Raw genomic sequence first — 12,388 nt, 5'->3', positions numbered from 1 at the left:
AAACAACTTCAACTTTTTAGTTCCTGTTATTGCTTGTTCCCTCACCAGCCTCTTTTTCCACCCTCTTTTTTTCTTTGACAAAATGCTGACACTTGAGACTCCTTCCATAAATACAGGCTCCAATAAATGCCTCCTAATGGAAACTTCAATAATACAACATTATTCTTAGTTAAACAGCACATAATAATCAAGATTAGTTTTAGACGCAGGTTTAGCTGATGTTTTTGGTTTTTGTCGACTCTTTACTCCACTGGAAAACAAGTGCATTAATATAAACCTGTGATTTGAATTAGAACTCCACAAACTGCTGTTACAGAAATCAACAGTCCTAACAAATTCAACAGTGTTTACTACCGACAGCGATGTTAGGACATCCCTTAATGCACTGTAGAAGCATCATGGGCAATATGTCTTCCTGTGTGCATTTGGTCACTAATCTATTGCACTGAATTGGGGGATTAGTTTATGAGAGAGTTAGGTTAAGTAAGCCTTTATTACTGCACAGTGAAATTCTTTCTTTGCATATCCTATCCTTGGACAGTTGGGGTCAGAGCACAGGGTTGGCCATGATGCACCGCCCCTAGGGATGGGGTGGGGGGTTGTTAAGGGGGTTTTGGGGGAACTTGCTCAAGGGCCCACCAGTGCTTGGCAGCTTGAACCCTGATTAATAACCCAGAGCCTGAGCTACCATTGCCCCAGAATTTGCAAATACTGACCTATAGGTTGTTCAGCCTGTAACGCTTGTACCACCAGGCTCAGGGTTCTCACTGAAATATCTATCAACTCACCATGCTTCTCTGTCTAATCCCACTACTACCAGAAGCCTGTAAAGCCTTTTCTGTCCTATTTGCTTACATTTTTGTGTACTGGTGCTGACTTTCTCAGCCTGAGTTTATCTTCTACCTCTAGAGAAGATCATTTAAGTGACTCGGTTCATTTAATTTTTCTGGGAGTCTCCCCTTGTCGTTTATTTTAGCTGATCTGAAATCTGAAAACACATGTAATGTGTGCTATTTGTTGTAAAAGATTATAAATGCCCAAACAACATGAGTTCCAAGCCTTACAACATTATATTACTAATATTATTAGCATTATAGCTAATATTACAAAATACTTCTGTGTATTAAGTACCTGTGATTTCCTGATCCAAAAGCCTTGCCTCTTCTTGTTCCTTGTTCTTGTTCAGAATCTTAAGGATGTGGGTGAAGTGTTAATCACTTAGAAAAGAGGCATCAGTTAGAATGTTGGGCCTTATATACTCTATAAACAGGAAATAACCTAGAATTGATTAGGTAGAGCACAGGGGAGGGAGACCTCTGCGGGCAGGGAGGTGGAATAATCCCATGATGTTGTGACAGGATTGTGTAAAAGAAATGAATCACACATAGAATGATTACTTATCTGTTATTCCCACGCTACTATCTTGTACCGTAGCATCTGGAGCAGAGCCCGTCGCTATGGACGCCCAAGATCAGGAAGTCGTGCACTCCACATCTCCTCAGGTCATAAACCACGGCTTCGTGAGGGTCTTAAAGAGTCCTGTGCAGTGGCTGGTCATCATTACGCTTCTAATCTCCTGGGCTGCAGCTGGAATTTTTATGTTTGACTTTGTCAGTGATGACCAGCTGACGAGTAAGCGACTTGATAAAAATGAATACATTCATCAACCAGTATTTATGAAAGATGATCATGGGGCTCAGGAACGATCATCAGAAATGGGAAGTCATGTGTTCTCATGTTCTGTCTTTATAGATTTACAGCACATTAGCTCAGATCCCATGACAGCAGTGAATGAAGCTGTGGAGGGCTTTACGGACAAAATGAACCACTTAAATGACATTTATAATAATGCACACGGTGAGTTTAGACACTTAATATGAAGATTGTATAGGTGCAAATAAACAAATTTCTAATGATTACATTTTATTCTGACTCACAGAATACGTTCCTACTGTAATCACCGATCCAGTGGCTGTAGTTAACCAGTGGGCTGACTCCTCGACGTCGTTTCTGTTACACGGTGATCTTCTTGGAGTTTCAATTTGTTTGCTTTTAGTTCAACGTGATTTATTTTCCCAACGAATAATTATATGTTTCACCACTTTATGATAATAATGATAATGATTTCTTCTCTTTTAATCTGTTTTCTCACAGAAACTGAAGGAGTTACTTCATACCTTAAACCTGGAATTGGTGTATTAAATGAAATGAATGACCAGGTTAGGAGCCGGGTTGTACATTTATTCCACATGTTTGAAGGTAACTCATCATTACAACTCATACAGAATCATGACAATGACATGTAACTAAGAAGTACACTGAAACAGAACTTCATAGAGCCGCCAGCTTATTAGGTACTCGATCGGTGTACCTAATAAACTGGCAAGCGTATGTTCAGTTATACAAGCTGTATATGTTTCTTTGGAATATATATCTTCTTCACTCTCTGCCCTGCTTAGATCTTTTGGATGCGGTAATCGCCAGTCCTTTGGAAATGGTCGCTGAAGCTGTTGCAAAGACATCAGACAAAACGATGGTCATCTTGAGCTCGTTCTCAGGAGTGTTTAAGAGTGTTGAAGGTACGAGAAAACACACAAGTGTGTTTTGTGGGAATTTAAACCATCTGTGTGTCTGTGGAGATAAGAAACAGACTATCACAATAGCATTAATTACATAACCAAGAAAACAGTCCATTACAAACACACATGAATCAGTCAGTCAATGAATCACTGAATCACTGAATCAATGAATCAATGAATCATTACTGCCTGAAATTGCCATGATAAACACATCTGATATCATTTAAGTGTTGTGCATATGATAAACATTACATTTTTGCATCAATTTCAACATCATAGAGCATGATAAATGCTTTTGCCTTATTCTTAACATATTAGAGAACTGCAAGAGGGTATGATAGTGAGACATTGACGATATTTAACACAGAATAAAAATGTCAAATGTGATTAGAGGGAAACTGGAACTGCAGTAATAAGGCAAGCCATATTTTTACATTAAATCCAATTTGCAGTGAAAAATTTGATCATTATATTTATACTTTTTATACAGCAATATCCTGGTGATTTACCAGACCATAAGCTTTATTTGCCACCTTCTCAATTATATGCCATCGTATTAAAGTGTGTTTTTATCTTTCATTATAAATGGTTTCTTGTGTTTATGTTACATCATATTACATTGACATTACAGCCATAAAATTAGAACAGTACAACAGAAACAACACTGTAGCTTCTTTAGTCCATATTTTCTATCCCCCTTCTTGTTTTTTTGGCTGGGGGAGATGGTGGTGCTTAAAATCAAGTGCTTATGTTTAGTCTTACCCCTATTTTGATCAGAAAATACACAACGACGTGAACTGAGCTTATCTTTCTTAGTCTGGATTCCTAAAACAAGCACAACTCCCATGGAATTAGCCAGCGATGTTCTTGAAGGAGCACAAAACCTCAAAAACAACATCGTCTCACACGTGTCCAACCTGTTCTCTGGTGATGAAGGTACGACCACGACAACCAAGCATTTGTGGGTTTATAAAAAATAAGACAGCTAATAAACATTTTCATTGGATTTCTATTTTATTTCTGTTCCCCCCAGGTGGTGTTTCAGACCTTAACTTTGATCCTATGAAAGTTGTCACAGACACCGTTGAGGAATTCTCCGACCGAAGGGACATGTTTTTAGCCTATCTCTCTAATATGCTAATGGAGGATAAAGGTATGTACACAGGTTTAGGAAATCATATGATTCGTTTAATATGCATTTAAATGATGCGTCAAAGTTTTGTGCCTTTTTATGACTTGCTGCTTTTGCGATTAGACGACACGCCGCATGTGATCAGGAGAAAAGGTTAGTATTAAAAACAAACAAACAAACAAAAAACAGAAAATGCATTTAAACAAAAATAAATAAATACTAAATAACTATTCTAAAAAATATTATAAAATAAATATAAAATTTATTAATTATAAATATAAATATAAAATAATTCTGAATAAATTAGATATTAGATAGACATTAGTTTAAAGAAAAACAAACAAACAAAAACAAGCAAAATAAAAAAAAAAAAAAAAAACAGAAATTGATAAATGTGAGATAAATTTATTTATAAACTGGGGGCTGGATATACCTTAGTTTTTTGGGGGTTTTTTTTTGTTAAAACAAAACCATAAATTGAAATATATTAGATAAATAATAATTAACTTTCTAACTCTTTGAAATTTTAAATTTTCTTTAAAATACATTTGAAAATATTATTAAATGTACCTTCACTTCAATGTATTTTATATTTCCTAGCTTATAGTGTATAAAATTGCAATTCTATGTTATTTACATTTCCTATGCTAATGTTATGATATTGCATCTCTAATGCCATGTTTCTACATGTAATATCCACAGGAGAATTTCTGCCACCTAAGGAAAAAGGTTAGTAACATTTTCTTTTACAAATTACAATTTTTCTAAAAAAAAAAAATAATAATAATAAAAATCGACCGTAATTCGGAAAAAACAAACTAAAATGTTTGTCAAAGTGGCTAAACTTGAGACTGCACTGATGAAAAAAGGAGCATGAAAGAATAACTGGTGCATGGCCACAATTTACTTCACAATTGACATTAAAATAAATAAATTAATTAAATTAAATAATTATTTTAAAAAATCAATTGTTTCTGTCTGTGGGCCTAATGTGCTACTACCTTCCTGGGACAGAATAGATGAATGGAAAAGCTTTAAAAAATATATCTATATATAATCTGTTTTCGATCATGAATCCTAATGGTGCATGGAAAAAAAAAAAGAAATCGTTCCTGTATTAACAGAGTGTGTGTTGATTGTGATTTCTTCTCTGCATTGTCGTTCAACCCTTTCTGTGCTTTATATATAGTATTTTAAAGAAAAAAACATGTTATACGTGCGAATCTTGTCTAATATTCATCTGGAATGATTGTGCATGAAAAAAAAAAAATCCCAGATTAAAAAAATAAACATATCCATGTGAAATGCCTTGCCCTCTGATTTCCTTTTCTGATTTCCACTTTTCTTTTCCACTCTCGAGTCTGACAGAAATACCAACTCGGTCTCACAAAGGCAAATCTGTAAGCACTCACACAAGTTAGGTTGAGAGAATTCATTCAAGGAAAAGTTTTTTTTTTATAGGAAACAAATCCTTATACTGTATCACTGTTGATTCTGTGCTAAACACACGTCTTTTAGATGATATATGGGATGTGGTAGCTTGGTGGTTTAAAGTGTTGGACTAATGGTCCAACACTGTGAAGGTTGTGAGTTTGAATCCCCAGTCCACCAAGCTGCCCCTGCTAGGCCCCTGAGCAAGGCCCTTGACCCTCAATTGTATAAAATGAGATTGAAATTGCAAGGGCATTTGCCAAATGCCAAAAATGTAAATATATACTGTAGGCATGTTGTTTGCACAGTGCTAACCATGTCATTGTAAGCAACTACTTCCTATAAAAAAAAAAAAACAACCTAAAACGTAGGTGAGATTGAGTTGGAAGTCCTTTCTTTTAACATTCTTCTTCACAAAGGAATAAAACCCAAAGGAGTGTGCTGTGTGCTCCCGAAGTCTTTTATTCCACAATCTTGTACCACAGCAATTTGCCAACGCTAACAACAACATGCATTTTTTATCCCTTTATAGTTACTTCTGTGAAATATCCATGAGATAAATTAAGTTATTTCCGGAACTAATAAAAGGTGAAAAAATGCAACTTGTTGTGTTACCGAGAAAAGTCAGTCTTCTGTCCTTCTCTGGAAACTTTCCTTAATTAAAAACACTTCCTTTAACTGTTACAAAGCACCTCACCTTCCAAAAATGATCAAATCTTCTTATAGGCCTCACAGTATCACTAAGTATGCATGTGTTTTGGTTGCTATAGAAACAATAACATACATTACATTGAGGGCTTTAATATAAATGTGAAAATTAATCCAGACTTTCTGACCAATTAGATTCGAGGATTCAATAGCGCTGTGGTAGGATTACATGTAATTAGGTTTTTTGTTAATTGGGCAAAAATGGGCAGGCATGAGGATTTGAGCGAGTTTGACGAAGGGCCAAATTGTGATGGCTTGACCACTGGATCAGAGCATCTCCAAAACTGCAGCTCTTGTGGGGTGTTCCCGGTCTGCAGTGGTCAGTATCTATCAAAAGTATCATTTAAATAATGTAAGTCCTATCTACTGCTAATATCTTGATGCCAGATGCCACAGGACATCTAGTGGAGTCCATGCCTCGACGGGTCAGGGCTATTTTTGGCAGCATAAGGGGGGCTGACGCAATATTAGACAGATGGTCATAATGTTATTTCTGATTGGTGTATGCATTTGCATTATATCGGATATTATAGTTTCTCGTGCCATTGAAAGCATTTTAGTTCAAGTTGAACTGCTAAATATGTACACCATGTACAATGAGGTCAGTTGTCAACAGTTTGTCCTTCCCTGCATGTTAAGTAAGGAATAAATTACTTTGGGGGTGTGTCATTAAAGGAAAATAGTCAATGATTGAGAGGGTTACTGAATCAGAGTTACAGTTACCACTTCAAACTTGATTCTTTTCCAATAACAGCATGTCCTGAGGTGTTTTGTGGCTTTTATACCAGACCGATTTTCCAACACTAACACTTTCCATTCGAGACTCATACATTTCTCCTATAGAACGTATCCATTTCCCATAATTCACTAGTTTACTCAGCCTCAGAGAGTACACCAGTGCTGTGGTCTATTTAATTCCCTTTTTTATCTAAACTATCTGTCACTTTACCTTTACGATAGCTGACAATCACACCAGCATTATGAAAAGTTTAACACGAGTGGTGGAATTATTTACATCTTCATTTTGTCTAAAGTCAATTCGACTGATTTGTCCTTGCTTGTTGGACGTCCTACAAATTTTGCATGAGACTGGGTTGGAATTTTACACCTCATCATATCTGTAACCACACAAAATGGCTTCATGAAACAGTTGCAGAGATACTGGTCAGGAAAAAGGATGCGGCATACCGTAATCTGAAAAGCAAGCTCTTGAAGGAGGAAATTGCTAAATGGAACATGAAAGACATTGAGGCTACAGAGGTGAAGGACCAAAGGAAGAGATCTGAAGAAGAGGAGGAGGATGATGATGTTGATGACGATGTAAGCTTAGCAGAATTACTGGATATGGACATTGATAAAGATCCAGGAGAAAATATGGAAGATTATATGGTTGATTATATCCTGGATGACAAGGAAGCATCTGGACTAAAGGAAGAACATCAGGAAACTGACTCACATGAAGCTAAATTGGGTGAAGTCATAGAGGATACTGTTGAAGCGGTAATGGAGACGATTCATGAGATGGCAGATGAAGACCCAGTTGAAACTGTCAAGGCTTCTCTCAGTGATGAAAGAGAAGAAAATGAGAAGATAGATGAACACCAACCTCAAGCAGATGACACTTCTTCAGAAGTTGCAGCTGAGGAGAACGTTCATATTTATACTGTTGGTGATGAAGAGGAACCAATAAATTCTACAGCAACAATGGACCACAGTGACCAAACCAATGTAGATGCTCACTCAGAGGACCTTGGTGAAGAGGAATCAGTTGAAAATGTTGATGTTTCTGATGTCACTGTTGATGAGGAACCAGTAGAATTACCTAACAGTGCAACCAACAAGACTGATGAAGACCAAACTGAAGCTGTTGACACTTTCTCAGAGGCCACTATTAAAGAGGAATCTGTTGATTCCACAGATTCCAATTTTGAGGAGGGCAATTTAAAACCTTCCGTGGAAGACGAACCGGTTGTTTCTGGTGTCAGTGGTGATGAGGAACCAGATACTATAACAAACAAGAACGATGAAGACCAAACTAAAACAAAAACTGGTGATACGTTCTCAGATACCACAATTAAGGAGAAATCTGTTGCTTCCGACGTTGAAGAATTAAAACCACTTGCAACCGAAGGCACCGATGAAGACCAATCTGAGACAAGCGTACCTTTCTCTGATGTTTCTTTAGTTCTTGATGAAGAGAAACTAATAAACTCAACACAAGTTCCTACACAAGACAGTGATGAGGAAAAAAATAAAACTGAAGCTTATATAGAGACAGTTCTTCAGGAGCCAGCAACCAGCGAATCATCTCTTGCTGCTCATAATGGAGTCAAGGATAAAGTAAAGGAAAATGAGATTAAGGAAGTAAAGGAAAAAGATAATGGTGAAGAGCCCCATAATGTAGAATTAAGTGATAATGTGGTCCATGATCAGTTGCATACAGGAGACGATGTTATTCAGAGTGACGATGAAAATAATAACAACAACGATAGAAAGAGACAACCAGCCAAAAGAGATCACGTAAGGCATGGAGAAACAACCAAGGAAACCAAAGATCAGGAAGATCAGCTTCATGAAGAGAATGAAAAAGGTATAACAATGTTTATTTCATAACTATATTTATCTATATGGATGCTCCTTCCTTGTCTTTAAGCCTGCTTATTGTTATGATCTGGGGTGTGTTTCCTGAAAAGGATCGGATCGACACGATCCATTTTTTATTCACTAAGCATACTTTATTTGAAAGTGATCTTGAATGCTGTTCTACATGAAAAAGATTACATAAAAAATGTTGTACTTTCCCTGATAGATTTGGCCAAGCTAAGATCCATTATTGTGTGATTCATGTACAGAGTTAACCCCTGGGCTGTGAATCGATTGCTTGAGTATCGACTTAGCTGCTATTTGCCAGACTAGGTTAAAGGTTGCTTTATACTAACATATTTGTTAAAATATCTGTGAGAGCTTTCAAGAAATGCTCGCAAAATAGTCATACACACACAACATACTGTATGACCTCCATTAAATTTTTTGTTCCTCACTTGCCTTGTTTATTACCTGGAAACACACCCCTGTACTGTCAAATACAAAACCAAAAATGTCATGTAAACCAAATGTTTCAAGCAAATGCTCATTAGTTTTCATCTTTTCTTGCACCATTAGCAGATTTATTAACGGGTACATCAATGCCATGCAACAGTATTGAGTGATCTTCATATTATATGGAGGAATACCGATTTGTGACTGTAATAATGCCCCAGAAATGTTCCAGAAAGTACAATAATTAATTATTTGATGAAACAGTATGAGTGTGTATTGTTTAAAATCAGAATTAAAAGAGACGCTGCTAATGTACAACACAAGCATTGTGATAATCCAAGACAACCAGGAGTGACGAGTGACGAGGATTTTTGAGTTTTACTGGTTGCCAGTAGTTCTGTCTATCTATTTTTATCTGTTTATCTTATTTTGTCTGTTTATCTATCTATCTATCTATCTATCTATCTATCTATCTATCTATCTATCTATCTATCTATCTATCTATCTATCTATCTATCGATAGTTAAAAAACAGCAGCTTGACAGACAAAAATATAAATAGATAGATAGATAGATAGATAGATAGATAGATAGATAGATAGATAGATAGATAGATAGATAGATAGATAGATAGATCTATTACATTTATAATGTTATAATTCTAATCTAAAGGGCTCTGATTTTGTATCACTGGCATTTTTCTCAAGTTTGTCAGAAATAAAAGGCCCAGCTTTGACACTGATAGCGTTCACATGCTGTTGCTCTTTTTATACCAAGGACAAAAATCAAGAGCACACATTTTCTACAGAACAGTTCTTTGAATCTTCAACCCACTTTAAGAACATTTTTTGACATATTTATACCAAGTAAATCCAACTAACTGAATAAATATATCCACAACAAATTAAAAAACACCTCACATGTGAATCATAAAGCTGGATTATTTAGAAACAATGAGGTGCCAGTAAATAGATTCATAAGTAAGTTTTTAGTGAGGTTTATAAAATTATTTTTATTTTTTTAATGTAATATAATATATAAATATATAAAAATATTTAATTTGTATATATTTTATGTTTTACATTTGTATATTATTATTATTATTATTATTATTATTATTATTATTATTATTATTATTATTATCTCAGTAATAGCTACTAATTTTATTCAGTGATTTTGTTTGTATATTCTGAAATTATTTTATATTATGTATATTTTGAAATTAATTATATTTTGATGTCCTTAGTTTCTTCTTCTTCTTCTTCTTCTTCTTCTTCTTCTTATTATTATTATTATTATTATTATTATTATTTATCTCAGTTATTTTAGTAGGTTAATTTTAGTTATCTGTACCTGTCATTATCTCACACTGTCATTATCTATTCATGTTGTTATTTAGATAGGTATGAAGAATTTTTCTTTATTTAACCAGTGTATAAATCTACATAAGCTACATAAGCATACACCTTTAAGTGTTTTTTTCTTTCACTTTTGCTATTTTCTCTTGTACAATATTTAAATCACACATTACTACATGCTATGCTATCTGTTATAACTTTATCTGTTTACTGTCCAGTTTTGTCTCTGTGTCTGTTTGCACTCTATTTCTGATTACAAAATAAACTGGTTCTTTTGTGTTGATATAATTCATTTATAAATGTCTCTCATGTAACCTACATGTGTGAATTTTAGTTCTGGAGCAAGAAAGAATTGCCAACGAGAAAAAAGCTCAGGAGGAAGTTTACAAAGCCATTCAAGGTAAGCCTCTTATACTTTACCTATGTGCATGCACACTGATATCACCTGTGAAGATTTTGTATTTTAAGAGGACTGCAATTTGTGCATTCTTCTAGAAATGCATGCTAAAAAGGCTACAGAAGAAACAGAACGGAAACTTGTTACAGAAAAAGAGAAGCTGAAAAAAGAGATGATAAAAGAAATGGTGAGACTAAGGAAAAAGCGTAAAGAGGACGTAAGCAAGATGGCAGAACTTAAAGGTGAGAATCACGATGATGAATTTGAATAATAATATTAAATCTTATCACATTAAGTCATAAGACAGCCTCTACCAGATCCCTGTATGAAAGGGATTATTATAGGAACCATTAATCCACACTTTAGCTTTTATTAAATAAGTAATAAAACACTTGGGATGCATGATGTTATAGAAAATTAATCAATAAATGTGTGTTATGTTACCAGATGATCATTTTCTAGTTTCCAGCACATCCCATGTATTTGATTACTTACTGAAACCAGAATGAAACCAAAGAAAGTGAATGAAAAAAAAAATAATTTCCATCTTACACAATTCTAATGTTCTTTGACAGTTCTTTCACTAATCCATAGAATAGCCCTCCATTAGTGTTCACTCATTCTTACATCATGGAGAGCTGCACAATCTCAAATAACAGACAACTGTATGGCTCTAAAGTCCACTAATTTCCATGAAAGCATTCATATCTGCGTAGCTTATAAGATGTTCTAAAAAAGGCTAGGTGAACAATACACAAAGTAAACAATACACAAAATAGGCTAGGGTTTTAAGAAATACAAACAGATATTGAATATTCAACGTATATTGGATTGAAATTGAGTTTCATAAATCTGTATATTGTAAAGAAAAAAATTAAAATAATTTATTTACTGATTATTTCATACACTGGGTTGTGTCAGGGTGTGTAGTCTGATTATATTATTAAAGATTTTCCCCTACAACCAACAGAGCCAAGAGGTATGTACATGTTTCATAGAAAAACTAGAAGTGAAATGTGTTAAGTTGCATTCAGGATATTGTAGTGGAAAAAAACAACCTCTTTCCACCTCACTCGAGCTCAGTTATAAAACAAAGTAACTGTCAATTCAATATAATGATATTCAGATGCCTGTTGGGATTCTAATCATCTGAATTATAGACTGAATCAGATGGACTAAATTTAGAAGTGATGCTCTGGTGGACATCTTCATAAAGAAACACAACGTTACATAAAGTCACATCTTGCTAATTCATCATAAAATTCCATTCCAATTCATCATAAAGTTTCCACTCCAGGAAAGTAGTACTAAATTTTCTCACAGACTTTATTCTCCTTTCCTACAGAGCCTGGAGACTATGATGAGAGGGTTAATGTTACAATTAAAGGTATGAAATCATATGTCTTTTCTGGCTTCCTCATGTCATATTATTGATTATCAATTCAAACAAAACTTTCATTGCTGTTTTTAGTTGTGAAATGAGATGAAAAGTTTTCCCCTTCTTTAATGTGTTGCAGCTATAAATGTCACCATGGAGAAAGTTGGACCAGTTGTTATACAGAAAGGTATTATCTATTTTTAATTTATTCTAATCCACTTGAAATATGCAAGGCTTTTATGTTTGATGTTTGGAAATTTGTAAGTTACATTACAAAGAGAGGATGCAAAGTGTTGTGACTTTCTGTAAGTATAAACCTGAACAAAAATTAACTATGTGGCTGAACACGGCAACAACATATGAATAT

General features: G+C 34.7%; 1 protein-coding gene across 6 annotated transcripts in view; it reads left to right on the top strand.

Moving 5' to 3' along the window:
- The window catches only part of si:ch211-266g18.10 (titin), a 29,189-nt gene that overhangs the window by 1,538 nt on the left and 15,263 nt on the right, over window positions 1–12,388 (top strand). For 5 of the 6 annotated variants that reach the window (XM_058399684.1, XM_058399683.1, XM_058399685.1 and 2 more), the window contains 14 exons: window positions 1,435–1,632; window positions 1,753–1,857; window positions 1,940–2,020; window positions 2,155–2,259; window positions 2,460–2,579; window positions 3,396–3,515; window positions 3,613–3,732; window positions 3,835–3,864; window positions 4,414–4,440; window positions 7,001–8,440; window positions 10,581–10,646; window positions 10,742–10,885; window positions 11,989–12,030; window positions 12,161–12,208. In XM_058399684.1, coding sequence (XP_058255667.1) covers window positions 1,435–1,632; window positions 1,753–1,857; window positions 1,940–2,020; window positions 2,155–2,259; window positions 2,460–2,579; window positions 3,396–3,515; window positions 3,613–3,732; window positions 3,835–3,864; window positions 4,414–4,440; window positions 7,001–8,440; window positions 10,581–10,646; window positions 10,742–10,885; window positions 11,989–12,030; window positions 12,161–12,208 — 2,646 coding nt within the window. The remainder of the gene's footprint in view (window positions 1–1,434; window positions 1,633–1,752; window positions 1,858–1,939; window positions 2,021–2,154; window positions 2,260–2,459; window positions 2,580–3,395; window positions 3,516–3,612; window positions 3,733–3,834; window positions 3,865–4,413; window positions 4,441–7,000; window positions 8,441–10,580; window positions 10,647–10,741; window positions 10,886–11,988; window positions 12,031–12,160; window positions 12,209–12,388) is intronic. The other variant, XM_058399688.1, reaches the window with a different exon arrangement.

This window comes from Hemibagrus wyckioides, linkage group LG09 (genome assembly GCF_019097595.1).
Source record: "Hemibagrus wyckioides isolate EC202008001 linkage group LG09, SWU_Hwy_1.0, whole genome shotgun sequence".
NCBI classification, from domain to species: domain Eukaryota; kingdom Metazoa; phylum Chordata; class Actinopteri; order Siluriformes; family Bagridae; genus Hemibagrus; species Hemibagrus wyckioides.
This window is presented reverse-complemented; position numbering and strand designations above follow the sequence as displayed.